Genomic DNA, 26,521 nt, shown 5'->3' with positions numbered 1-26,521 from the left:
ACTATGAAAACATCCCATCCGATTACAGGTCTAAATCACTTACCAGAATTAATGTGGATACACTATGAGCAGCTAGCACAAGTCATTGGAACATTCATTAGAACAGTAGTGATATGATGGCTGAAGAGTATTATGAACCTGATATAATACAATGTTATATATTTCAAATATTTAAAATGTAGTTTCAGTATTTAAGAAAAATACAGTATAATGTAATCAGCCTTCTTATTTTAAGTGTTCAAAGAAGCTAATTTGCTGATTTATTCAAGAAACAGAACTTGTTTCATTTGTTAATTCATGTAGTATTTGAAATAGAAAACATATCAACTTTTATTTGGTTAAAAATAAATCATGTGAACTATATTTATTATCTGCTATTGAATTGTGGAAACTGACCATGGCAGTTATAGGGTAAAGGGTATATACAGTTCTGGTGAGTATTTACCACATTTATATTATTATGTGAATCCCCCTAAACATTTTCTCTGAAATCATACTGTCATAAATTTGATTTTCAAATTACATCCTTAGTGACACTGAGCGAGTGATACCATCAATACCACTCTACTCCAAGTAGATACTTCAGTTAGTAATAGATTATAGACATTGGTAAGTCATACTCATTAAAGTACATAGCTTAGTCACAGTTACTAACAGATACTAATTCCACTGGAATGCGAAATCTGAAGAGTGTAACTTCATTGTAACTTCCTGAATGTTTTTTTGGGGCCAAAGTGCTTAGCATTTAGTGAAAATAAGAAGGGACACATTATACATGTAGTGACAATGTCTTTATTACGTGTCATCAGGTCATAACGGATAAAAAAAAAAAAAGAAATTATTAAGGCTAATATATCAAGATGTATTTAAAAAAAAAAGGCTTAAAAATATGTATGTGACCTCATTAGTCACACGTTACCATTTGCAGTTGTTATTAATATGGTTACTGTTGTTGTTGTTGCTGTTGTTATATATATATATATATATATATATATATATATATATATATATATATATATACGTGAGCATTAAGTGATAGCATCTTGGTTCCGGCGTATAGTTTATTAGCCGTAAATATTTGGTGAAAGTAAAATTTAAAACATAATTTAAAGTAAACAATTAGAGGTCTGTTACAAAACTGAGTTCTTTGTGTTAATGTTGCGGTGAATGCAAGACCACGCCACGAATGTGATGCAGACCATGCGATGCTTTAACAACTAATATACAAAACTCTCTTTTGTTTACCATGAGATATGTCTTGGCTCGTGACCAACGCGCTATATCACTCGTGCCGTCCGTGTCATCCTCAAGTGACAGGAAAATAAAAGAGTGACTTGTGAAGTCATAGCGTGACATTGTGACACATTTGATGTTTGTGTAGGAAAATTAATGTCCGACAGAGACAGATTTAAGTGTACAAAGTATCTTCGAAACAAATCAACTGCAGAATGAAGAAGCTCCTCTTGGCAAGTCTCTTCCCCTTTAAGTGGATTCTGTTGTCCTGCGTTACAGGAAGTGTAAGGGGTGTTCCCGTCGCAGTTCCAACTGCTCTTGTAGAACAGACGGAAGTGAAGGCAACAATTGTGTTTCATATAGCATTTCTTATAGATCTGTGATGCCACATTATAGGAGTAACGGTGGGGTGTCCTTTTAGGTCGACAGTACTTGGAATACAGACAATTACAGTAAAGACACAGAGGTGAATCTCCCAGCCTTGGTCTGCCTGTTTTGTCAGGTCACTCTCCCAGCCGGGTTATTCTTCCGTTGCAGGGACTGTCATGAGATCAGTTTGGGGATGGCATCCTCTCCGAGTTATTGCAAGACAGTCGGGACAGTGGAAGATGAAAACGGTGAACTGGACCAGTCTCTGCAGCAAATGCTCAAAGCTATTGCCGAGGAACGGAACCGTCTGAACATTCGTCAAGAAATAAGTGGGTTAGGTAAGTCTCTGTCATTGATGCTTCTCAAGAGTAGCTATGGTGTCAGTCAGTGGAGTTGTTAAAAGCCTTTACATTAAGTCTGCACAAGCTCTGCTTCAGCTGTCATTCCACTTAAGAATGTTACGCCGGAGTACAAAGCTGCTTTGCAAGAACTTATGGCAATCCTTACATTACTACTCAGTCTGTCTTTAAAGGCACATGAATGCACAGCACCCTATGTAGTCTGTATTATTACGGTGAAACCCTTCAACAGAAGGCTGACGTCATTTTATTCAATAGCCTTCTACACCCGACCACTAGGCACACCTTATCACAAAGTCTATCGTAATTATATCATAGGTTGGTAATCTGAGTTTGAAGGCGACACGAAGCAAGAGCGTAATCTCTTGTAAATTTTCACGAGAAATAAGTGCCTACATAATGTCGACAGACCCAAGTTGGTAAAAATCTGTGAGACGGTCTGAGCGATTTGTTAGCAAATCGTCATGATTTCGCTATCTTTAACGTGCCAGACCTGCAAATGATTGAATCATTTATTAGAGGGTCTCTGTGATAACCAGGCCCACATCGTCTCCTGCATCAGTGTAGTTAATGTAAGATGTTTTGGTTTTGGATACTGGTCAGATCTAAAGGGGGGCAATCGTTAAAAAAGAAGCAATATTTCATAAATAGTGAGAGTTTTATTTCTTTTTAGTAACAGTAACTGGCACCTGGCTCTTGGTCCAAACCATTTTTATTCTAATTTCGATCCTTTTTGCTGCCCAGGTGTACTCAATTACTTGAAAGGTATATTACCATATGAAGGACATTCAAATGAGCATCAATTCATTCTTTTAAGCCATAGCTCATGAATAAAACTGAGCTCAATCAAACCAGTAGTTGCCAACACAAGCCAATCATGAACCAATGTATTTGTTTTACATGTGATATTACATAACTAATAACATCAGTACACTATACATTATGCACGATCTCATAAAAACTTAAACGATGTTCATACAAATATAAAGTGTTTGGAAGTTTGTTTCTTTTTTTTAATTGCTGTTCCTCCTTTAATTCATCAATAATTCCTGCTTTAGTTTTTGCAACCTTGGTCTCACGCTGTCAGGCAGGTGTTGTGTTACATTAGAATAATCTGGTCCTACTAGCTGTTATTTCAAAGCCTCTCCAGAAGCTCCTCAACACCATTATGTTATCTCCTCAGCCATCGTCCCTGTCCTCTACTTTGTCTCATATCTGGCATTGCTCCAAGCTTCTGCAGTGTTGTGCTATGCTTTCGTTTGTCTCTATGATCAAAGGCTCCATGGACTGCCTCAGTTTGTGAGGTTGGCTAGGTCAGGGTCTTCTCTGTCCTTCAGCTCTATATAGGTAACACTGCAGTGTCTTCTTTAGTCAGTGTTGAGTCAGTTTCTCAGTCTGTGCATATCAATGACCAAGTCCAGTGACTCAGGGAAGGATTTCTTCCCAGTGCTACTGGAAATGATGCTGTGAAATGGTAGGTAAGGACAGTGCAGGACCAAGCAAGCATTTCCTTAATATGTAAGAATAATAATTGAACCTGTGACTGCATCTTGTCAGAAAGTTGTTTTTAATGGGAAAAAAAAAGAAAACACACACTGTATTCATCATGAATTAAATCTCTGAACTAATTAAGGATTTTATGTACTAAGTGATTAACACTGTGTTACTAGAGTGAATTCTTTTCATTCTTGAGACTTAGGCGAGTTTCTCTGTATCCTTGTTCTGTGAAGCAGAAGCGTAAAGTATTAAAAGGGTAAAGAGTAAAAGAAGCGTTACTTTATGATAACCCACACCATCACCTCTTCAACACAAAAGCAACCTCAGCTGTGTTGGACAGTGTAAAGCACTCTTTCCCTATCACTGATGTTGTTCTCTGCCTTGAGGGTCCTTGCGTTTACTTTTATCTTTTTCTCTCCTTGCCTGTCCTCTGTTTTCATGTAGGCCAGTAGATAAGTAGATAATGCCATTGTGGGGTAATTAAGTCTCATAGGAGCGGAGTCTGTCTGAGTCACCGGCTGACCGGCTGGCCGAGCTTGGCACCTGACCAAAGCCTCTCGTGTTTGCCGCAGCTACCACCTCCACAAGCCCTGTACCACATCCGGATGGCGCAGCAGGCTGGATGCACAAAATGCCGGATGGGTATCACACCTGGAGTGTTACTAGCCATTCATATGTAGCACACAGATGAACGTGAATGTCATCGTGTCTGGTGATTGAAACACACGTGTGTGTTTGTTTGGAATCCTACATGATACACCCTCATAGGGCAAAAGGTTTTTTTGTTTTGTTTTGTTTTCTTATATTATTTTAAACAAGAACCAAGTCATGAAAGGGCATCTCCTTGATTGAATATATTTTTGGCCTTTATACAAACTCAGACTATGGGATGATTGAGTCAAATCAAATCAAATCAAATCAAATAAATAGTCTACTCCTTTTCAAATAAATACATCACAGTTGTTATGTACAAGAAATAAACAGGTGGTTTGAAGTTGCTTGCTGTGATAGGTGCATAAATAGAAAGCCTTTCGTCAAATGTTGTGTAATGGTCTTTGTAGTCCCAGAACAGTGTATTTAAACTGTGCACTGAGCTTTTGTGAGACTGGCTACTTGATCAATGTGTCTAACTGTCATGCTACATCAAAGACTCAGACTGTGAATTTCATAATCTCACGTCCTTTACTTGCGTCATGACATATGGTTTGGTATCTTTACTCCACTCTGCTAATGATTGTACATTGAGTGAAAGAAACAGTTTGAACAATGGGCTATTTAAAAAAAAAATACTAATGAATACACGAATGTTCTTTGTGCCTTAAAGTTCTTTAAGGATAAAAGTTATTCAGATTGAATTGGTTTGTATTATTTGCAACAGTGAAATAAATGTGCGTCACTTAATGCATTTATAAATTTCACAGTTTCATGTGAGTGACAAAAAACAACTCCAGTTCTGTGCCTGCTGGTTGCTCTTTTTTTTCTCTCCTCTGCCTGTTGTATGATGACACAAGTGCCACATAGTCATGTTTTCCCTGTCTGGCTTGGGCACTCACACTCTCCTCTCAAAGCCACTGACATTCAGTGTGACACGAAATGCCACTGAAAATTTCTTCCCATTTTGCCTCTGTCTTCCTTATGACTATGCTGGTATAATGTTGTTGTGTTGTCTGTATTTAAGCTACATACAAACAACACCTTTACAAAAAACTAATCTTTAATCTTTTGTACATTGTACTTCCATACCCCATCAGACATGTAACTTGCAGCAGAGATTGTGCACAGTTAAACCGTATCTATGTCTCGTTGGCTATCAGTGCTAAGCCTCTGTCTTCTTTTTCCTTATTATGTCTCTTGCCTCCAGCTGCTCATGACTCTATCCAAAAAATAGAGCAAAATGATTAAGCCCATGGAGAATATATGATCCTGTCTGATGTCAGACTGATAAAAGAGGGTCAACACAGATCTTACAGCAGTTCAAGTTAATGAGGATTTTTACCTCTTTATCCGTTGAATTATTCCAGTTTTGTTAATGAACTTTTGCATGTTATTCTCTTTCTCCCCATAAATATTGCATTTTGTCTGTTTTTTTTACCAAGTTTTGTCTGAGAGTTAACTTAAAGAAATCATGAAACAGATTCACTTGTATGTTGGTCCTTAGCCCTGTTCTCCTTGACAGGCTTGAATGCATTTGCTTGAGTTCCTCTCACGGGAAAGCCGTCTTTCGGAGCCCCATGTCTCAATGGTCAGTGTAGCCATCCATAAAGATAACACTCTCATTGGAAGCTGTTCTTTTAGTTTGTTTATTTGAGTATCATATGTGGTATCGAGGTCTTTTTACCCCTTCCCACAGACACAAACAAACCTCAGCTCTTTGATTTCACATTGCTACACACCAGTGTCCATGACTTATGGTGATGTTTAAATATTTCATTTTCACAGTCTAACGTTTCAGAGTCTTACTTTATTGTGTTGTTTAATTCATTGCTCTGCTGCTGTGCATTCTTACTTGCTGTACTGAGTCTGCTCATGGAGAGAAGGAGAGGAAGAGAAAGAAGGAATGTTATAAAAGGAAAAGTGAGAGTCAGTTTGTTTACCACTCCAGCACATTTGAAAAGATCACAGGCCAGATTTCACAGGACTCAGCAAACCCTTTCCTCTTCATGTTCCCCGTTCAAAGTCTGAGAGTGAACTGATGAGGAGTAATGTTCAGCTGCCATCAGATCAAATGAGACTGAAGGGCTTTCCTAGGTCGCTTTTGTTGTTCTGCTCTGCAGATGGGAACGTATCGATTTAGAGTGATTCAGGAATAACCCTCTGCTCATTATAGGAAGACTGCTTGGAATAATCCCGTTCTTATCTCTAAGCCTGTTTAGAAAATAAATTGAGCAAGATGTTAAGAGAAGTACAGTTTGTAATTGGAAGTGAAGTCAGACAATGAGTATAATTTTTTATTAATCAGTAATATCAGTAACACTTACATTTGACCACGTCGCTTTTTGTGGCTTATTGTAACATAGAGAGGGAACCCCCCCACCCCCACCCCCCAAATCCGCTTCAGCTGCAAAGCCCTGTGTGTGGTGGAGTTCAAGTGGAAGCCCCTGTGATTATCTCATTATGGTAAGAGGCAGACAGTCCTGGGAAGGCCCCCTGTCTGTCCTCCCTACCACAGTGGAATTAGACTTAGTAGAATTGATTCTATTAGTCCTTTGCCTCATGCCCCTCACTCAGGTTGTCTTTAAGTTTGTGTTCAGAACGTATAGGCATTTCAGTCCAGTTCCTCTATACGTCTTTGTGTGTTTCTCAGAACAAAAAGGCTTTGGTTTAAAAGGCATATCTGCTTGCAGTAATGGACTTAGTCACTTAGGATTCAGCTGTTTACAAGTGGGTCCATTTACTGCTGAAAGCCCAAAGCATGACAAATCTGTTTGGTGGTCACCATATACCATATGTTTTGACGTAGCCTTCATTCAGACCTTTACTTCTCTGTTTTGAGAAGTAAAATGAGCAGTCCCACAAAGTGTCCTGGGTCTGAAAGTCCAGCCACTTTCAACACTGCATGTCTATGGGATTTTCCCATAAAACAGCTACTATGCACTTTGAAAGTTGTGGGAGCGGATGGGATAAGAAAATTTAGGCATAGATATAATGAAGAGAAGAAGAACTGCGTAAGAGAGAACAGTAAATTGGCTTTTCAAGCCATGTAATTAAGCTCGGGTTTGATTTAGAGTCGTATGCAGGATTACTGTGTGATACTTTAAGGCTCTGTGGTTCTCACTCAGGTCCTGTGGGCTCCATTAAGTCCACCACAGCTTTCCACAGGGCTCACTGAAGAGCAGTGTGCTAGACGCTGAGTTGCACTGAACCTTGGTGTGAAATGCTGTGTAAAGCTGTGAGATTTGGCTTATGTGTGAGTATTGATTGGAGACAGGGGCTCTGACGGCCAGTGTGAAGTAAAGGGTTTTTTGTTTTTTATTTTTTTTGTTTAAAAACTGAAATAAGGAGGATCCCAGTGACCCCTAGATGGACTATCTAAGCAGAACTCTGGGCAGGTCCTACGATGCATTACAAAAGGCACTGCTAGCTGGTTTCTTTTTAGTGTTAAAGTTTCTGTCTGACATACACCAGTTATCGCAGCACAGTCTATCTTATTACTGATGAGCCAAAAGGGCAAGAAGTTAGACTGCTGGTAGCAAACCTTAAACTAATAACACATCTGTTACAGTCTGTTACAAGCCTATTGACATACATGCCCAAGCTCTATCCTGTGTGTTTTTATACACATGTGTATTTTTTGCTTGCTCTCTATTATACAGATTGGTCCATTTCACAATTTTTTTTTTTCTGCAGTTGTGGGCTGTCGCTCACCTTTAAGATGGAGAACATGGGGAATCTCACAGACACAACACACTATCACAGGCTGAATAATGGCATTCACAGACTTTTGAATGCAATACATACCTCAGTGGCTTTTTTTTCCCCTGTTTCTTGCGTGAATAACAAAAGTCTTTTTTGTGATACATAGGGCATAAACTTTGGTACAGTCTCTTGTTCTGGATTTTAAATTCAAAGGAATTTCACTTCCTCAACTTATTTCCACAAACAACATCCTCTTTGCATGCCATCAGATGCATGTGACCTAAGAGTCAAAGAGGTGTCTGTGAAATTTCAACTACAGTTGAACCTTTATCATCAAAGCGCTATTCCTTTTCTCTTTACATGTCTACAGTCGGCACAGTTGTAATTTTTTAAAGCCAAAGTGCAAAGTGCATTTGGACCTCATTATAACATCACTGTTGCTGGACTATGGAAACAAAAGAGTGTCACTGATTGACTGTCCAGCCCAGAGCATGAAAAAGGCACTAAGAGCAAAGGGCTCTGCTCTCAGCTATTTCAAGACTGCAGCCTTCTGAAGCTTAAATGAATATTCATGAGCATGAAAAGTGACACACTTTAGCCTTAAAAAGAACAGTTTGAATAAAAAAAAAAAGAAAAACAAATCAAGGCCTGCTGTTTGTCAGCCTATCCAGAGCCATAGACAAGTGCTGCGTCACTTGCCCTAGCAATACAAAATCAAGAATAAACAGTAGTTCCCACTGATTTCAGTAGAGTGAAAGTTTTCTCATATATTGTTACAGTATAAGTTAACCATATAGTGAACTCTCATGCAAATTCACCTGTAGTGTTTTCTCAGGCCAGCGTTATTGTTTTGCTCACTGAAGTGGGCTATACTACTTCTCGCATTATAATCTCAGAACTACCCCCATTATGTCTTGTGATGAAGTGTGCAGAGCCCGAATCTACAGGAGGTTACTGTCCTCAGGGGCATATGGAATTAGTCCAGACACTTTATGGTCTCTCCATAATGGTAATGCAGATTACTCTGTTACCATAACCAGCCAGCTCATTCATGATATACCAAGGATCCTCAGGTAATAAAGTGCAGCTATTTCACAGTCTAAGACCCATGTACAATAGGGAGCTAAAGAATCATTCACCACCTAGTATGTTATATGACCTTTTTTAATTTGATATTCACAAGACTGCAATAGACTCTGTGTTGACTTTCTGACAGTGTCGTCAGAGAGAAAAAGTGGCCCTCTGATGAGTTTATCATTTCAGGTAAATTAAAGCCATGTCAGAGATACTGTATTTACTGAAAACTAGACAAATGAATTGCCTCCTGTTGACTGCTGGGTCTTCTGATAACAAGCCTAACCCTCTGCTATGGCATATGTCACATCTATAGAAGGTGCTGGCTTTGAGGTTGAACTTGCAAGGCCTTTGTTTGAACTAACAATGGATATGCCTAAACTATACACCATGATCATTTCATGGATGAGTCTAAAATGGGCATTAAAATGTATTTCAGAGATTGTTGCTCATCTTCTGTGCATAACTTTGTCATACATGCTGCATTCTAAGACAAATTGTAGCTTACTCTTTTTGTATGTTTTCAAATTTAATATTCACTGCCTTTCATGAAGCACCCTAATTGTATAGCATTTGGTCTCAATCAGCTTGTGTTAGATGGGTTTGAAATGATCAGTTGCCATGGCAACGCCCTTACGGACCAAAGTAATGGAGTTGGCATTTTGAGAGTTAATTGAACCCCAGCTATCATGCCTGGTGTAAACACGTGGTATATCGATGACCTTTCTCAAGCGTTTGAACTTTGTTGGGTAGTAACCTTTACTGGATTTGTTTTTGTTCTCATTTTATACAGTATCTGCATTTTGAATAAGATTGAAATGTTTGGAGGATATGCTTTAAACTGATGATTCTGAGTCATGCAGGCTTTAGTGAAATGAGAAGGAGAACAATCCATCAATCAATCATCAGGCAGATGGTCAGCAGCTTGCATTCCAATGCTAGAGTGTAGAGACATGCATACAAAGTTCCCATGCGACAAGATTCTGAACCAATCTCCAGGTGGCACTGTACTATAGACTTTTCTCATTTAAATGAAAAAAAAAAATACCCTAGAGACTTTAATTATGTGATGTTGTAAGTTTAGAAACCGATTATTGTCAAGCATTTTACAGAATTTTCTAAGGGTTGGGGCAGTTTGTATACATTTTTCCTTATGTAGATATGCCAACTATTGATTATTTGTTATTATAAATTGTCTTTCTCGGGAGCCCCCCCCCAAAAAAGAGACACACACACCGTTACAGCTTGTCCTGACCCCTTAGTTCCCCATTTACCCCAGTGGGGTCTTAACCTGCAGCGCAGCACCTCAGGTCATCTCCTCAATGGGGCCAGACACCTGCAGCTCAGCAACCCTGTCGCCTAGCAACAAGGCAAAAGATGACACTGGAATGAGTGACAGTTCCCTTGTTGAGCTCACTCCATCTCATTCTTTCTCTTCCCTCAATTTTTTGTGTTTGTACTCTCTCTCTTTCTCTCTCTCTCTCTCTCTCTCTCTCTCTCTCTCTCTCTCTCTCTCTCTCTCTCTCTCACACACACACACACACACACACACAAACACTTTCTGAGTGGAGGAAGTCTTACATAGATCTAATTGAGGGGAAACAAATTGTACAGTCTCTGTATGCAGCCTTTGAACTTTTTGTATGTCATGGTCCTTGACGATGTTTCAGGGATAGTCCACTCTGTCCATGTAAAAATGGAAGGCACAGAAAGAGGCACAGTAAAACTGAGAATAAGGAATAATGTGTATTTGTCAGTGAACTTAGGTCAAGTGTCATTTTTGCAATGGTAGATGTACAGATACAGTGTGTTTTTGAAAGAAATTAAAAAAAAACAAGTGAATTCTTGTGAACTGACTTGACTCTGAGAACATATGCACTAAGCCTGTAGCGTATTGTTAGATTAGTATATTTTAAGGTTCTTTAAAGCATTTGTATTAATGTAATATTATGTCTACATCTTTGAGACTTCACTCATTATTGATATGAAAGTTTGATACCTTATATCTCTGTGTTTTTAGCTTTATAAAAGTGTTATGGGGATTGTGAGGTGACCATCTGTGTTGTTTTAACAGGGTGTTTTAAAGATGACCGGATAGTATTTTGGACGTGGATGTTCTCTACATATTTCATGGAAAAGTGGGCACCACGGCAGGATGACATGCTTTTCTATGTTCGCCGGAAGCTTTCATACGTCAGTGCCGACAATACAGAGGGAAAGAAGGTAAGACCAATTCCCGGAATGCCTTCCGCTTATTAAGTCACATTACAGAACTGCACAGACTCTCCTAGGTCTCAATTTCTTGTTTTGTCGTGTCAGTTCTAGTTTCTTCATTAATTATATGTAGTTCTCTCTGCCAGTGTCTACATCCAAGGGAATTGTAGTTCCTGATTTGTTTTAAAGATAATACAACATGTTATTGTGCTTTTTGAATTTTCATTTTCAAAATTGGAAAAAAAACAAAACAAAAACGGTTCGCTATCTTACATCATAGTATGAGAACAACAAACAAACAACTTCATTAGTGTTCACAGATAGCACAGCTCTCTCTGTCTCTGTCTCTCTCTCTCTCTTTCTTTGCCTGTGTGTGTCTCTCTCTCTTGCTCTCTCTCTCTCTCTCTCTGTCTGTCTGTCTGTCTCTCTCTCTCTTGCTCTCTCACTCTCTCTCTCTCTCTCTCTCTCTCTCTCTCTCTCTCTCTCTCTGCCTGCCTGTCTCTCTCTCTCTCCCGCTCATTTAGCAGAAAGGTGGGGGATAAACATCTGTATATGAAGATCCAGGTGCCCTAAGGTTTGGACAGATTAGTGATTTGACAGTATATATTTTTCTTGTTTTATCTTGGGCTCAGTAACATGTCTGAATACGATGACATGCATGTATGTATTTTTGTGAATTTAGTTGTTGTTTTTTTTTTTCAGGTTGAATATTGGAAGGGTTTTATGGCTCACTGGGATTTCTTGTTAGCTTGTTAGCTTATTCAATATATTGTCACGGTATAAGGTTGACCTGTGAAAAACAGCCTTTGTTCCCTACTGTGATAAATGATTGCTTTGCAGTGAGCATATACCCTTGCTTACCTTTCTTTTAAACACAGATTTTCTGTGATGTTGTCCGTTGTCCCTTGCTATTGCTGATTAGCCGGGCAGCATTAGTGATGTTTTGCAAAACAGTTTCACATGGATATTTGTTTACAACGTACAGCGTATTAACAATGCAACAAAACAGGCAAACCGGACAATAGTTGTTTATTTAGATATGATATGAAATTGATCTGATTTTCAGTTTTGCAGCATTAAGCATGCAGAGTTCCTCATAAGTTTACTGGTGTTAATTTCATAGAAATACTTTTGACAAAGCTCAACGTCATCCTGTCTCCATGCTGCATGAAGCTCTGTGGCAATAGATCGTCCAATCCAATAGTGGATAAAACATAAACAGAGATGTGATGAGTATTTGATTTTGTGTAGGGCTGCATAGTCATGGAAATCAGGCAAGTTTTTTTTTTTTTTTTTTTTTCTCTCCAGCACCTCCAACCTGTAACTGGAGCTGTTCAGTTCAGCATTAACGGCTGAAGAGAAATCGCGAGGGGGAAATATTTAACATAGACTTTCCTTCCTACAAAGTCGTCCGTGTTCTACTCTCAGCTCATAACTCTGAGTGACAAGACAGATGGTCTCCAAACCTGCTGACAAACCATGGCTCTACAGTAGCAGAGCCCCTCTCTCAGTCCACCAGAAGCCCATTGGTAATTTCAGTAGCTAGATATACAGTATATTAGAAAATGGGCTATGACATTTTCATTTTATGGATTTGTTTCATGTTTTATATCTGAATTTCATTCATCATTTTTTTTCTTCTTTGAACACAACTTGTATAATGTACTGATAAGTGGCTTACCCACCCAGCACTTTGCTGCAGCATGTTCGAAGTCATTATTATACTGGTCTCACCCTCTGTAGAAACTCAAAGACCTATCCATTTTCCTCTGGAGCACGTTGGGATTTGGAGTTTGAGATTTGAAAATGTGATTTTAGATAAGAGGATCTGAAGCGTTTAGGGACAGAATAGGGGAACTGAGAAAAACTGAACTGCTTTTTTTTATGAAGTAGTCTTGCAGCCGGCAGACGCCTGTTCAAGCCGAAAGGACCGCTGTCGGGGTATGAACTCAGATCTGTGCAGTGACTGCCTAGGGTCTTTTCTGTTCCACCAAGCGAGCACCCATTTTCAAACTTTGTGGTACAGTTAGACACAGCAGAATCCTGATCCTGAAGTTCTGAAATTCCTAAAATAGGAATGGATGCATTCATTTATGTAAGATCATTTATGTTGTCTATACATTAGTTCTATCTTTGAGTCAGTAAGCTCCAAAATGCTAAGTAGCCATAGTGCTATATCACTGAGACTTTGACATTTATGGCTAGATTCAATTTCTCTGTTGGTGGATTTGGCATCCTGCCATGATTGCTTGCTGTCAGTTGACCACTGAGGCCATCTCCAATATCTGAAATCCAGGTATCCTCTCATGATTGCCTTTACCTCTCCCTCCATCTGTTAAACCACTGACATATAGTCTTTATCTGTCCTGCTCGACATCAGTGACCCCAGGAGAGATGGCAAAGAAGGAGTACTGTGCATAAGTTAGGATGCCTTCAATGTTCTCCATATCCACCCTTAGTTCATAGATCTGGTTAAAAGCAAGGAGTTGTACAGTCTCCAGGCCTGTGAATACTGATGAAAATGTCTTTATAAATATGTATATTCACTTTGGATCAAAGTGTCTTCTAAATGAATAAATGTAAATGTAGATATTTATTTTTAATATCACTCACAGCCTACCCAAATTTTTCAGATTGAGAGATTTTAACAAATTTTCAACCACAGTTGGAATGACGCTAGAATTCTATCACAGAATGTGGGAAAACTAATTTTATTTCAAAGTCCTAAAAATATTTTAAATTAATAAGGTCTTATCCAGCCAGTATTCTTGAGCTACATAGTCAAATCCTTGTTTGTACTGGTGCCATCTTCTGTAACAGTTCACAGTTCATAACAGTTCACAGAAGTTCACTTATTTTGGAGTTGAAGGTAAAATGCTGTGATCAGGTCCGAGTGATCTAATAATTGCTCTCAGGTGTTTGCATTTGCTCTCTGCAAATATTTCTTTATGTGAAATCACATCCATGACTATTTGAATGCATTTCCATGGATTCAACTTTTGAAGCTCATACAAATTAATATGAATTAACAAATACATTCTCACAGTCCACTTTCCTCTGTCAGTGTTCATATCACAGTGTAGCAGGAGAAAATGTGTCCTGCTGGGTGAGTGCACTCCACTGATCTTTAAGCACTGTCATAAACATCAGATCAGTCCAGGGGCAGGGACTGGAGAGACCAGACAGCCACAAAGAGCACCAGGAGAGGAAAGAGGAACCAACACAGAGAGGTGTGCAGTCTATTTAGACAGGGACCTCATACCAATCATATGAGTCAAAGTTAGTTCCCCACAAAAACTGACAATAAATGCAACAGTGCTTTTTTTTTGTTATGTCTGGTAATCTGAGTTAAGAAAAGTATCTTGTTTCAGGTTGGACTCCTTTTTGCTGGCTCCTACTGTGTGAATTATACCATAGATGTGTAGATTATCAGTGGGAATTTTGGCACCTGTGTTTGTGGATTCTGTTCTCTCTTTGAAGTATTTGCCTAGTATGTATGTACTCATTTCTAAAAGAAAAAGCTCAAAACTAGTGGTACACAAGTTACCTGAGAATGTGATCATGCTGCTGTTCTAGACCTTTAGTTATGACCACCTTATTCTTCAAATGTTCAGATTTGATTAATCTTTTAGTATTTGGTTTATTCATCACATCTTGGTTGAACTTCAGGTCAACATCAGGTCAGTGTCTTACATTAACATTTGTATTTAGTCATTTGGCAGATGCTTTTGTCCAAAGCAATTTATAAAAGAGCATAGCAAATAGGCTTAAATCAACATGCCTCAGTACACAAAAACTGGGAAGTAGGAAATTTATAATACACCACCAGGTGGGCTTTAAAAGATATTGAATCCATTGCAGGTGTGACTCATGGGAGAGGTATAACACATAAAGATTAAGTATTTATTAAATATTCCCCAGAAGACTCTTTAAAACAGACATTATGTTGGAAAGCTCAGACATTTCGTCATACTTCATCACTGTCCTTCCATTTTGAATATTACCCTTAATATAGAGAGTAATCTGAGTTTTAACTTAAAGACAGTAGTTTTGTATTTTATCACCTCTTATTCACAACAGAGTCTCTCATCAGTCTGTCTGACAGATTATTTTGGTACTTCATAATTTAATGGTAGTGAATCAGTGATTAGAAAGTGATTAGATGTCATTCCCAGCAGCATGTGCCTGTTTATTTATCATTGGTGCCTTTTTCCTGTCTTTCTTTGCTCTAGTGCCTTGTGTTTTGTCAGTTTGACATTTTGAAATAAAAAAATCTCATTAGCACAGTCTAATCAAAGCATTTTCATAACTGACAGTGCAATGCTTCTCTGACAGGGACTGGCACATCTTTCACCACAAGAGGGCCAGAATGGTAAAAGTGAGGCTCAGACAGGCAGGTTACATCCAACTGAATTGTGAAGTCTGGATTCAATTGAATGACATCCAGTAATAACAAGCTTTTATTTTAGGAGGGCCATTTACCATAAATGCTTGCAGAACATTTGTCTTTTTTATATGAACGTGTTGCATGCAGTCTTTGGTACAGAATAATGAAATATTGTATATCTGCATCGATGATAAAGTATGATAATAATAATTTATTCAGAATTGGGTGGTACTGTTCATAGGGACACAGTAACAAAAAGCATGAATGTACACATGATCTTTGTCAAGAGTGAAAACATTGGATATTTTGTAACATAATATAATTATCTACTTATAAGGACAAAATCTTTACTCAGTGAGTACTGTAGTCAAACCTCCTGCTTTCAAGTTGAACCTCCCACTGACTTTCATCTAAATGCATAGAAAATGAATATCATGTATCAGTCCTCTTCATATGCTGAACTAATTCAGGCCTAATCTTTAATAAGATAGCCTTCAACAAGTAATGCTTCATGCTCCAGTGGGAACAGCTGATTTCGTGGGAGTTGCTCTCTCTCTGTAGACACCATTTGGTTTTGCATTGCAGTAGTTGCTATGCCAGAATGCAGTCTCATGCTTAGTAGTGCAGGCTGTGTAGTGCGTAACATTCTGGTCCCCCTGAAGGGTGAAAACGTCTGCCCATTATGATAGCTCATTGTATCTCCTGAAATGAGGAAAGGAACACAAGTCTGTCCATGTTATATAACTGACTATGTGACAGTTCATTCTGATTTCCCCGGGATAGATGAATATTGCCACCAAAGCATTATGTGTGCATATTCATATGAGTATTTGATTTATGTTATTTTGTCTGTGAATTCTTGGCAACCTGTAATAGTCACCATTACCTGCACCTCCATCCCGGAAAACAATGATATGACATCGACTGAAGAGAGACAATGAGAATAGTATACTGTTTTATCTTCAAAATCCACCAGATCCATCTTTAGCCTAGATCTGGTACACAGCGAAGAGAGACAAGGGCTTCAAACACAAGGACAGTGGAGAGCAGGACAGGATGCTATTTACTAGCATCATTTGCACCTGCAACAGCATTAACAAGACAAATGATTATTGCACTACGTCCTTGACCAGTGGTATTGTAGCCATATTACTACACTGTCGAAGTTTTAAGCAGAACACTGGAGTAAGTCAGGCTTGTAGTCTTTTGCCAAGTGTGATTGTTTAAAAAAATATGACATGAGCTTACTCTAATCCCTTTCTGTGGTTTAGCACCTTCTATGCCATTCGGTGAACCTATTTTTGGAGTAACCTTCACTTTCATAATTCAAAACCATAACATTTCTCAAATGCTGTATTTCAAAGTGACCAAGTACAATCTCAAATATATTTTATTTCTCTCTTTATCTTTTTTCATTAACATGCTCATATTGTTGCTTATACCATATCCAAAATTGATGTTTATATTTGAAGTTGATAATCAGTGGAGGGAAGATGCCTCAGGTTGTGTTTGTGACCTTTCACAAATGAGTTTTCTTGAACAGTGCAGTGGCACAGCATAGATCCTGTCTCCTGTAAACAAAAGCAATCTCGCAGTTTCTTATCTACCTGTGGGTTAAATAAATCCATTTCTTAGGATTTGGAACACTGATTTGGCACAGGCTATATGGAAGAAACATTCATTCCAAAATTGTACTTACACTTGTATTGTTCAGTAATTTCAGTAATTGCTCACGAGTTTAAATAATTTCAGTAATGGACTATAACCAGTGACAAAACCATAGAACACAAAGGAAAGTCACTCTTGCCTGTGTAAATGATGCCTGACTATTCTTTCACTGCCTTATTGTTCTTCCCTGACCCTCTCCTACCAAGCGCTGACACTCAGCAGCAAGCCAATTACCACCAGGTAATGGTATTGATTTGTCTCCCGGTGCCTGAGATATAGGAGAACTTGAAGTGATTTCAAACATTCTCACCACAGCAGACAGAGGCCCCAGATGAGTATTGACATTGCATGGTATTTTTTTTTTATTAGCTTTAGTTTGTCCTTTTCTCTTCAACTCACAACTGCTCTTATTTAATTAAGTCAGTGGAAAGATGGACACAACATTGTGTTGGTGCCAGGGAATCTTGTTTTTTGTCTTGTCTAATATGTCCTGTCTCCTCTTTGTCCTCTGCCTTATACATGTGCTGTCTTTCTTTTCTTACATTAGCATTTAAATGAAACGAGTGTTGAGGAGCTCTGACAAGAGTGTTGCTCTTGTCATCTTTTCCGTAGCCATCATTTCTGCAAATCTGCGTCTGTAGTGCTTAGGTCAGGAACATTCTGTTGTTCCCTTTTCTGATGAAAAGTTAAGCCAAATGACAGAGATTTTCCCACAGTCCAAATCCAGTCAGTTTCACAATGACTGTGTTAGATCAGTGAGTGAACAAACAGACTAACTGACAAAAAGTCAGTTTTATCAACTTACTGCTCTGGAAGGTCATGACTGTTTTACTTCTCTTCAGCAAAATCATACCTAAACTAAAGTAATTAAAACATAAAATAGACAACTGTTGCCGGTACTCTCTTGCTGTACTCTTCAGTGATGTTAGTAATTAACCTATGCATAAGTCATTTCTGCTTTGGAAGTGTTATTTTGATTTAGTGTGTCAGTTATATGTTTACTACCCTTTTTGATGCGCATATGCCATAAACGGCTGTGCTGTACAAAGCACTGTTGCCAAGGAGAACCAGGTACTGTAGTTTAAAAAAAGAGATGCAGACCAGAAACATGCAATACTGTTGTGTAAATCTAAATGTACAGATGGGCATTTTCTCAGTGTCGTTCACAGTGTGGCCAGGGCAGAGAAGAGACTATCCATGATAATTCGTCCGTATGAAATGCCAGTGACGCAGTGTACGTCAGTCATCTGTAGACCCCTGCTCTGCATGTGATGAGGGTCACAGTATGAGCCTAACATTCAGGCTCTTCCCTCTGTATCTAAATGTACAGACGGGCATTTTCTCAGTGTTTTACAGACGCCGCAGACGTGCATGTCCGGTGACCTGAGAGTTGTGCTTTAGCCAGTGGCATAGCTAGGGCTGGAAAAATATGTTACAGTTGACCTGTTGGTTGGAGCACAGGAGCACTTTTTTGCTAACTTTTATTTCCTCCTTATGTCTCTTGAACTGTGGTTTTATGCATCTTTACAGTTTTTCACAGACAGAGGATTTCAGCTGAGAAACATTCTTTAAGCTCTTGAGAGGGACTACATGGTGCCCTTGATAAAATTCCAATTTTTACCTTGAAGATTACCAATAGTTGGCCATAAGTTACAGGACTGAGAACTGAGGTCAATTTTAAATTGTTTGACAAATATGTACACACATTAATTTGTGTATTCCTCTCTGGTAATCTTTTTTTCCTGTTTTGTTCCCTTTAACTAAAACTGAATTGCAGTCAGATATGTAATTTCTGTTGAAGCGAAAAAATGATATTCTCTGATTCCTTCTCAGCAGCACTCTACAAGTGTTAGTTGATTGAACAGTTATTCAAAAAGTCTACTTGGAAACAGCTTTCCGTTTGCCTAATGCTTGGGCCTGTCATTACTACTGAACTGACCAAATAGATCGGCTAAGATTAGAGACATCTATTGTTTTCTTGCATGACTGTCTTCCTTAAATATTTTCTACCGTCATGTTCATTTGATTTCTTTCAAACTATGGAGAATATAGAAAATGCACAGGATGCTCTTAAGTCCCTGCCTAGATCAGTGTTGCTGACTGAAAGAATTAAGCCCTCCAAGAATCAGCTTAAGGTTCCTGTGCCTTCAGGGGGTAAACCCCATCTCCCTAGCATACATAAACACCTTACCTTTCCCTGTAACTATGGTAACCCTTTCTTTCTCTGAAGCTTGTTGTTTAATTGCATATGCACCATCCATCTCTCCTCAAGCCTTCAGTCAGTGTAAAGGGCTGAGGTACAGGTTGGTGATGAAATAGGGTATAAAGGCAATCAGCTACAGCCTGTAACATACAGGAGAGAATAAATCATATCTCCCTCTATGTTGTTTAAAGTACCCACGGCAGGGTAGGGACATATCAGGCAGTAGATCCTGACATGGGGAAAGTATTTGTCTGCTGTATAAAAATGAGCATTCACTCGTATGGGCCTTTTCTTTTCCTACTTGAATTCACAGGCAAAAATTAGTTTTATTTGTCCATGTGATATCGCTTGAGATCACTCTTCTGTCCACGAAGGCTTCAGTTGCTCCTTGACTTACACAGAAGTGATACCAGTGTTTAATGTAAGGCCATGTGGAGTGGTTAAAATTAATGATGTGAAATCGTCTCTCACTTTTTCTAAGGTGGAGGTAGAGGTGTACAGAAGAGACTCCAAAAAACTTCCTGGCCTCGGAGACCCTGACATTGATTGGGAAGAGAGCGTTTATCTGAACCTCATTTTACAAAAGGTGGGTAATGCTGCATCGTCGAGTGGATTAGACAAACTGACTGTGGGTCAGGTGAGAGAGCTGCTCTGGAAGTCCGCATGTTTTGTTTTTTTTGTTGTTGTTGTTTTTTTTACAGAGCCTCTATGGGCACACATGTGACATTAGCTACCATGTTTAAAGTTGTGTAATTTGTTTGCCTCAGATACTATTTTATGGAACATGGTAACACCTTCACAAATTACTTTACTTTGTTAAAGTATTATTGTTAAAATATCTCAATATTTATGATTAAAAGAATGACTTGTGTGTATAATGTCTTAATGTCTTTCAGTTGGACTATGTGGTCACATGTGCTGTCTGCACGCGCTCAGAAGCTGGAGATATTCACATTCACAAGAAAAAGTCCCAGGCAAGATACAATTCTATTCTAAAAACAACCCTGGGTTTTTAATGTATTTTTTTGTAAGGTTTTTCAGCATGGTCTTACTATGTTAATTCAGTAGTGAAAGACAGCCATAGTAAACACACAGTACTAAAGCCTACTCCAGCACTTGCATGTGCACTCCTCTAACTCCCTGTCTGATTCACTTTACAGCAAGTGTTTGCCTCTCCCAGCAAACATCCGATGGACAGCAAAGGGGAGGAGTCCAAAATGAGTTATCCAAACATCTTCTTCATGATTGATAACTTTGAGGAGGTAACCTTCCCCCTCTCTCTCTGTTCCTCCTCGACACCTCTGTTGTTTAGGTATTGTGTGGTTCAGAGTTTAAAAACAAACATTAAGTATCCAAACTGTATTAAAACCTGTACCACATGATGTGTCATGCAGGTGTTCAGTGACATGACTGTTGGAGAGGGAGAGATGGTGTGTGTTGAACTGGTGGCCAGTGACAAGACCAACACGTTCCAAGGAGTCATTTTCCAGGGTTCCATTCGTTATGAAGCCCTCAAAAAAGTTTATGACAACAGGGTAAAACACAGCGCTATATATTGTCTGTGGACAACGATGATCGTGATTTATGTCTCACATTCTCAGTTGTGTCGTATGATTTTCTTTAAAGAGCCCACTTGGAGATAAACTGAAAATGCCCCTTATTCATTTGTCATGTGCTCAGGTGAGTGTGGCAGCCAAGATGGCTCAGCGTATGTCTTTTGGATTCTACAAATACAACAACATGGAGTTTGTGAGAATGAAAGGGCCTCAGGGAAAGGGCCATGCTGAGATGGCTGTGAGTAGAGTGCCCACTGGCGACACTTCCCCCTGTGGCACGGAGGAGGACCAGGACTCACCTGTCCACGGTGAAAGGGTAAGGTCAACCAGTGTTATTCCCATGGTTGTCTTTGATCTTTACTTGAGGGAATGAAAGCAGCTGTTAATAATAAGTCTTTCCTGGCAGTTTAAGGTTTTCCTTTTCTCTGTGCTCTGATTTCTGTCAGGTAACTTCATTTAGCACTCCACCAACTCCAGAGAGGAATCGACCCTCCTTCTTTTCACCATCGCTGCGCCGCAAAGTGCCCCGCAACCGCATAGCTGAGATGAAAAAGTCCCATTCAGCTAATGACAGTGAAGAGTTTTTCAGAGAGGAGGATGATGAAGGTAAGAGAATATACCTGCACACAGAGCAGAGCAGTGCCTGAAGGCAATCACGGAATACTTTTGTGTTACACTCCTAACAAACCGTTTACGGGTCAGTCATCTGAGAACTCGCTATGATGAATGTCTTTGTGGAAAGAATTACAGTCTGTTTTGTGATAAAATGGAAAGATTAATGGTAAACCCCTTGTCTACAGATCTGTGCAATACCACAAACCTGCGATCACGGTCTCTGTCAGGAACGGGTCGCTCATTAGTGGGTTCCTGGCTGAAGCTTAACCGCACGGAAGAATACTTCCTGTTATACTCTCATCTCACCTATGTGACCCTTCCCCTACACCGCATCACCACAGGTACAGACAGGTTTCAGCAGCTTTCTTTTCAGTATATCCAAGTTAGCCACACTAGGAGGCTTTAAAACAGGTAGAGTATCCTCTTAGGCATGGGCTATGCTCTTCTCAAAGGATGGTAAAAGTTGATCTGTTCCCAAAGATTTCTTGCACATTTGTCCAACAGTCTGTGTCTAGAGGTACTCAAATGCTGTCAACTAACTGAAAGGCAAAATTTACCCAGTACTTTTTCTGTCAGTATACATTTAGGTAGCAGGTTCTATGAGACAACTGTGGAATCAAATCATTACTGTATGTTTCCATGCGTTGTCTGGTTGTATATAATGTGGTATTTCTTAAAAAGACAGCGACCTGCTCACATTTATGTTGAAGCACAGTTGAATGATAAATCAAAGCAATGCTTTGATTTATGACGTATCATTTTGGGAACAGTAATGCTTCCAGCAGTGTTTTTTAGCCAGCATAGAAAAGACATTAAACTTTATCTACTGTACAAAAAACTATATTAAATATATCTAAATTGCATTCTTACAGATATTCTGGAGGTGAGACAAAAGCCTATCTTGATGACATAGCAGCGTCAGCTGCCCAAGACACATTACTAAGTGCCTCCTTGCATCAGGCCACTGAGACAACACCACCATCTAGTGTCGGGAGAGAGAACCAAAAAAAAAAACAAAAACAAAAACAAAAAAAAACCAACAACAAAGAGAAGAGAACAAAAGGGAAACCCCTAGAACTACTAAAACCAGCCAATCAAAAAGTGCCTCTTCCACCTATTCTTCTACCCTTTCTTTGAGTCGGAAAGAGTGTACGATATCCAAGGTAGCACAACCCTGGGCATCTGAACAACTTGGAAAAGTACTGTCTGATTGGTCGGCTTGGGCTTGGAACTGAAGTGGCACTAACTTAATGTCCAACCTGGAAGCAAAAGGGAAATCGAAGAAAAAAAAAAAAAAAGAAAGGAATGTCTGTTACTTGTAAATACACAGCTGCTTATCTACTCAGTGAATCATACACCCTGTCCATTCTTGTTGAAAAAAAAGGTCACATTTTAGCTATGTTGTTTATTTGTACATTGATTTGTCAGTAGTTGCATTTTTCCATATTCCCTCTGTTATCCCTGAGCCTTAACACTTCTTTACCAGCTGATATAACACTATGAAGCTTTTGACAACCTACTGATCACACAACATGCTAGGTGCACTATTAATATTACTTGATGGTTGCAGCTCTTAAAATAGCTGCACAAATTAAAGTTCATAGTCTTCATCTTCCTTTAATGGGCAAGTATGCTTGGTGTTTCTGTACAATGGGATGATCTTGTGATGTGTATTTATTGAGACAAATAACAGTTGATGTACTATTTTTATTTGGAGCTTCCAGAGCACAGTTTTCATTTTTAAGTATATTTAGTATAATGACAAGAGCACAGTGCTTAATAAAATCACCACTCACTGGAAAATGATCTAGGCATATGACAGTATACAGTATACACACAATATAGACAAATTGTGGAGGCTCATGCAATTCTAAGTTTCTTTGAATTTACAACACAGACAAACAGTAGGTTAAGCAAATCTGTCAAATCTGCAATGGTAGCTGTTTGCAATTGTATGTGATCTCCCTCAAATTTTGTTGTTTCTTGTGATTTGTCCTTGACTATGAAAGGGTTAAGTGACTTCTAATTTCAGACAAAAACAGTTTGAAGTCACAGAGTGTGTGAGGAGATAGCCTACCTGTATCCTCAGTATTATTTGGCGTTTGTTAGCTGAATGTATTCCCAATGTAAAGATTGCCAAAACTCCTTTACTGACCAGTCAATATTTAGTGGAGAAAAAGGATATATTGGTAGCATTTTGAAAATGCTTTTTAAACTTTTGAAACTTTGTCTGTCCTTGCAATTATTTATTTTTCCTGTGGTCTAATAGAGGCCCATTTTGAACCAGTTGAGCACTGTTCTCAACAGGGTTTTGTGACACATACACAGATCTTTATGCTTTACATGCGCTTTTGTATCAAGCTTTAAAGAGTAGTTCTGTAAATGTGCATGTTAAGTCCATTCTTATGTTATAACATTTGCAAATATATGTACTTTTACTGTGCTTCTTTATGAAAATACTTATTACCAGAAAAAAACATTGTCCTTTTGAAGACAGATGTCTTACATTGTGGTGTACTGCAGTGTGTTTAGGCAAGATTTAAAACAGTATGTGTTTCCATTTAAATGAAGTAATGTGACTAATGGTATTTAATGCCTACTAGACTCAGATCCACACATGTTCTGTGAGAGAAACTCAAGGTGTCTGTAGAGTAGGAACTTGTGCCTAAATGGTTAGCCAAAAGATAGTCACCCCTACCGAAGCTTTCACTCTCTCACATGTAACATGTGACCATTTAGTTTCAATGCAAATATTTTTGAGCAGTTGTTCAATTACATCTACTGCTACCACAATGGAGTTTGTTGTTCCCAATCCATTCACTATTTTGATGCTGTTAAAATACCATTTGTATTGTGCAGTACTGGTCAAGTTAGTTTCTCTAGTTTGTGTGTTGGTGAAACTAGAGATCCTTAGTTGGCATAGCTACTTTGATGGGTTCACAGTTCCCCAAGAAAAGCTTCTTAAAAAAATATTCCATGCATCTTCATAGAACATAGGCCATTACTGACTACACCTGACCCGAACAAAGCTCACTCATCTTGATTAATCTTGCTGAGGAGAAGTTATTATGGTACTTCCAAGAAATGAGTGGGAACAAGCTTTTCTTTAGTGAAGAGAAACTTGCCAATTAGCAGTCATTTCCAGTGCTACTTCCATACGTAAAAGGAGACTACAGTGCTTTCCAGATATTGGCTCTGTGTTTGCATTAGCTTGTTCAAATCCTGAAACAATTGCATCATGTAAGATTTTGGCTAATTGAGGTGGGGGGGGGGGGGGGGGGGATTTAATGTGACTACATTGTACCACAGCTGTGACAATTCTCTGAAACTGAAGCTTGGGCCTGGTGAGGCAGGGTCAACTCCATGATGTTAGGGCCTCAGTGAAAGGGCCAACTCCAGGGTCAACTCCATGATGTTAGGGCCTCAGTGAAAGGGCCAACTCCAGGGTCAACTCCATGATGTTAGGGCCTCAGTGAAAGGGCCAACTCCAGGGTCAACTCCATGATGTTAGGGCCTCAGTGAAAGGGCCAACTCCAGGGTCAACTCCATGATGTTAGGGCCTCAGTGAAAGGGCCAACTCCAGGGTCAACTCCATGATGTTAGGGCCTCAGTGAAAGGGCCAACTCCAGGGTCAACTCCATGATGTTAGGGCCTCAGTGAAAGGGCCAACTCCAGGGTCAACTCCATGATGTTAGGGCCTCAGTGAAAGGGCCAACTCCAGGGTCAACTCCATGATGTTAGCATGCTGGTTAGACTTGTAATCTAGTCATGACTGTCCTGGTGCCCGTACACTTAATGCAAGTTATATCAGCAGGCCACCAAACAGTTCCAACACCACAACAGCATGCATATATACATGTCCTTAACATAGTTTTCAGAGGGAAATTGATATTCTTGCTAAATTTCAAAAACTTCTTGAAAATATCCTCCAATTCATAAAAATTCATGTTTTTCAGATGCAGATCATTTTGCAAATATATTTCAGTTCACAAACAAATGTTTTACAAGGTTCTAAACAGAGCAGATGCAAATAAATTGTATTCTGCAGATAAACACAATGCCTTCTACAAATTCAAAACTGGGCCTGCCAGCAAATATTACAAATCCGTTCACTCCAGTCATGTTAAGCACTTTTGAGAATCCCTTCCCACAACTTTGCTCATACAATTTTCTCATCAACAAAATTATATTTTGTTCATGAAGTGTAATGTGTACAAAAAAAAATATATATATATATCACTGTATACATATAAATATATACGCGCGCACACACACACACACACACATATATATATATATATATATATATATATATATATATGTGTGTGTTTTTTTTTTAAACTGTGTTGCATATTTATGTAAAACAAACTAAACACAGTGAGCAAACCCATGCAGGCTTCTGTTGGGTAAACACAATGCAGATCAGAAAAATACTGAGGACTAGGCTCAGTCAAGGATCATTAGCCTATTTTTCCTTAGCTGACGACTTTTTCGCTCATATTGATACAAAACACAACACTTTGACATTTATAGAGGTGCATGGCAGAGTTTTGCTATAATTCTCTCCACTATCTTTTCTGTTTGACAGAATGAGACCATAGCCACTCTCCTCAGTTGGAGATTTTGGAGATGATGTTCAGTTATGTCCAATGTCTCTCAATTTATCAAGCATAGATACTGAGGGGTATGACAAAAATGCTTTCCTTAATCTGAAGTAGAGGACTGGATCCAAAAGTGTACGTAGCACACTCAGAAGCCATCAAAACCTTTAGAAAAATCTGAAAAAACAGAATGTACACAGAAGTGGTCAAGAAACCAAATATTGCATTAGACAATATTTATGATTACCATTCTTAATATTTCAATATGTCACAATATGTCAGTAGCATATACTGTCCCAACAAAAAATGAAGACACAAGGTGAGTTAATCAGCTTGATTTGGTTTATTAACCAATACACAAATCTACAAAGGTATCAGGTGGTGTTTTT

At 38.9% G+C, this 26,521-nt stretch overlaps 1 protein-coding gene across 2 annotated transcripts; it reads left to right on the top strand.

Moving 5' to 3' along the window:
• The first annotated feature begins 1,785 nt into the window (after positions 1-1,785).
• On the top strand, positions 1,786-22,521 carry kiaa0930. Of its 2 annotated transcripts, XM_030787614.1 has the most exons (11): positions 1,831-1,940; positions 10,963-11,111; positions 13,142-13,156; positions 19,842-19,946; positions 20,257-20,334; positions 20,521-20,622; positions 20,755-20,895; positions 21,041-21,232; positions 21,363-21,522; positions 21,717-21,872; positions 22,404-22,521. In XM_030787614.1, exons 1-11 carry the CDS (start codon positions 1,877-1,879, stop codon positions 22,442-22,444), a joined length of 1,203 nt encoding a protein of 400 aa, XP_030643474.1. In that variant the 5' UTR covers positions 1,831-1,876; the 3' UTR covers positions 22,445-22,521. The 2 variants fall into 2 exon arrangements, with proteins under 2 accessions (XP_030643467.1, XP_030643474.1); XM_030787607.1 differs by lacking the exon at positions 13,142-13,156 and having other exon boundaries at positions 1,786-1,940.
• The last annotated feature ends 4,000 nt before the right edge of the window (positions 22,522-26,521 follow it).

This window comes from Chanos chanos, chromosome 1 (assembly GCF_902362185.1).
Source record: "Chanos chanos chromosome 1, fChaCha1.1, whole genome shotgun sequence".
Lineage (NCBI taxonomy): Eukaryota > Metazoa > Chordata > Actinopteri > Gonorynchiformes > Chanidae > Chanos > Chanos chanos.
The sequence above is the reverse complement of the archived record's forward strand: the minus strand, read 5'-3'. Positions and strand labels throughout refer to the sequence as shown.

Coding starts and splice junctions, on each gene's coding strand:
- kiaa0930 (XM_030787607.1), top strand. CDS start 1,796: ATGGCATCCTCTCCGAGTTATTGCAAGACAGTCGGGACAGTGGAAGAT. Junction 19,947..20,256: donor TGAACCTCATTTTACAAAAG/GTGGGTAATGCT, acceptor AATGTCTTTCAG/TTGGACTATGTGGTCACATG. Junction 21,233..21,362: donor CACCTGTCCACGGTGAAAGG/GTAAGGTCAACC, acceptor GATTTCTGTCAG/GTAACTTCATTTAGCACTCC.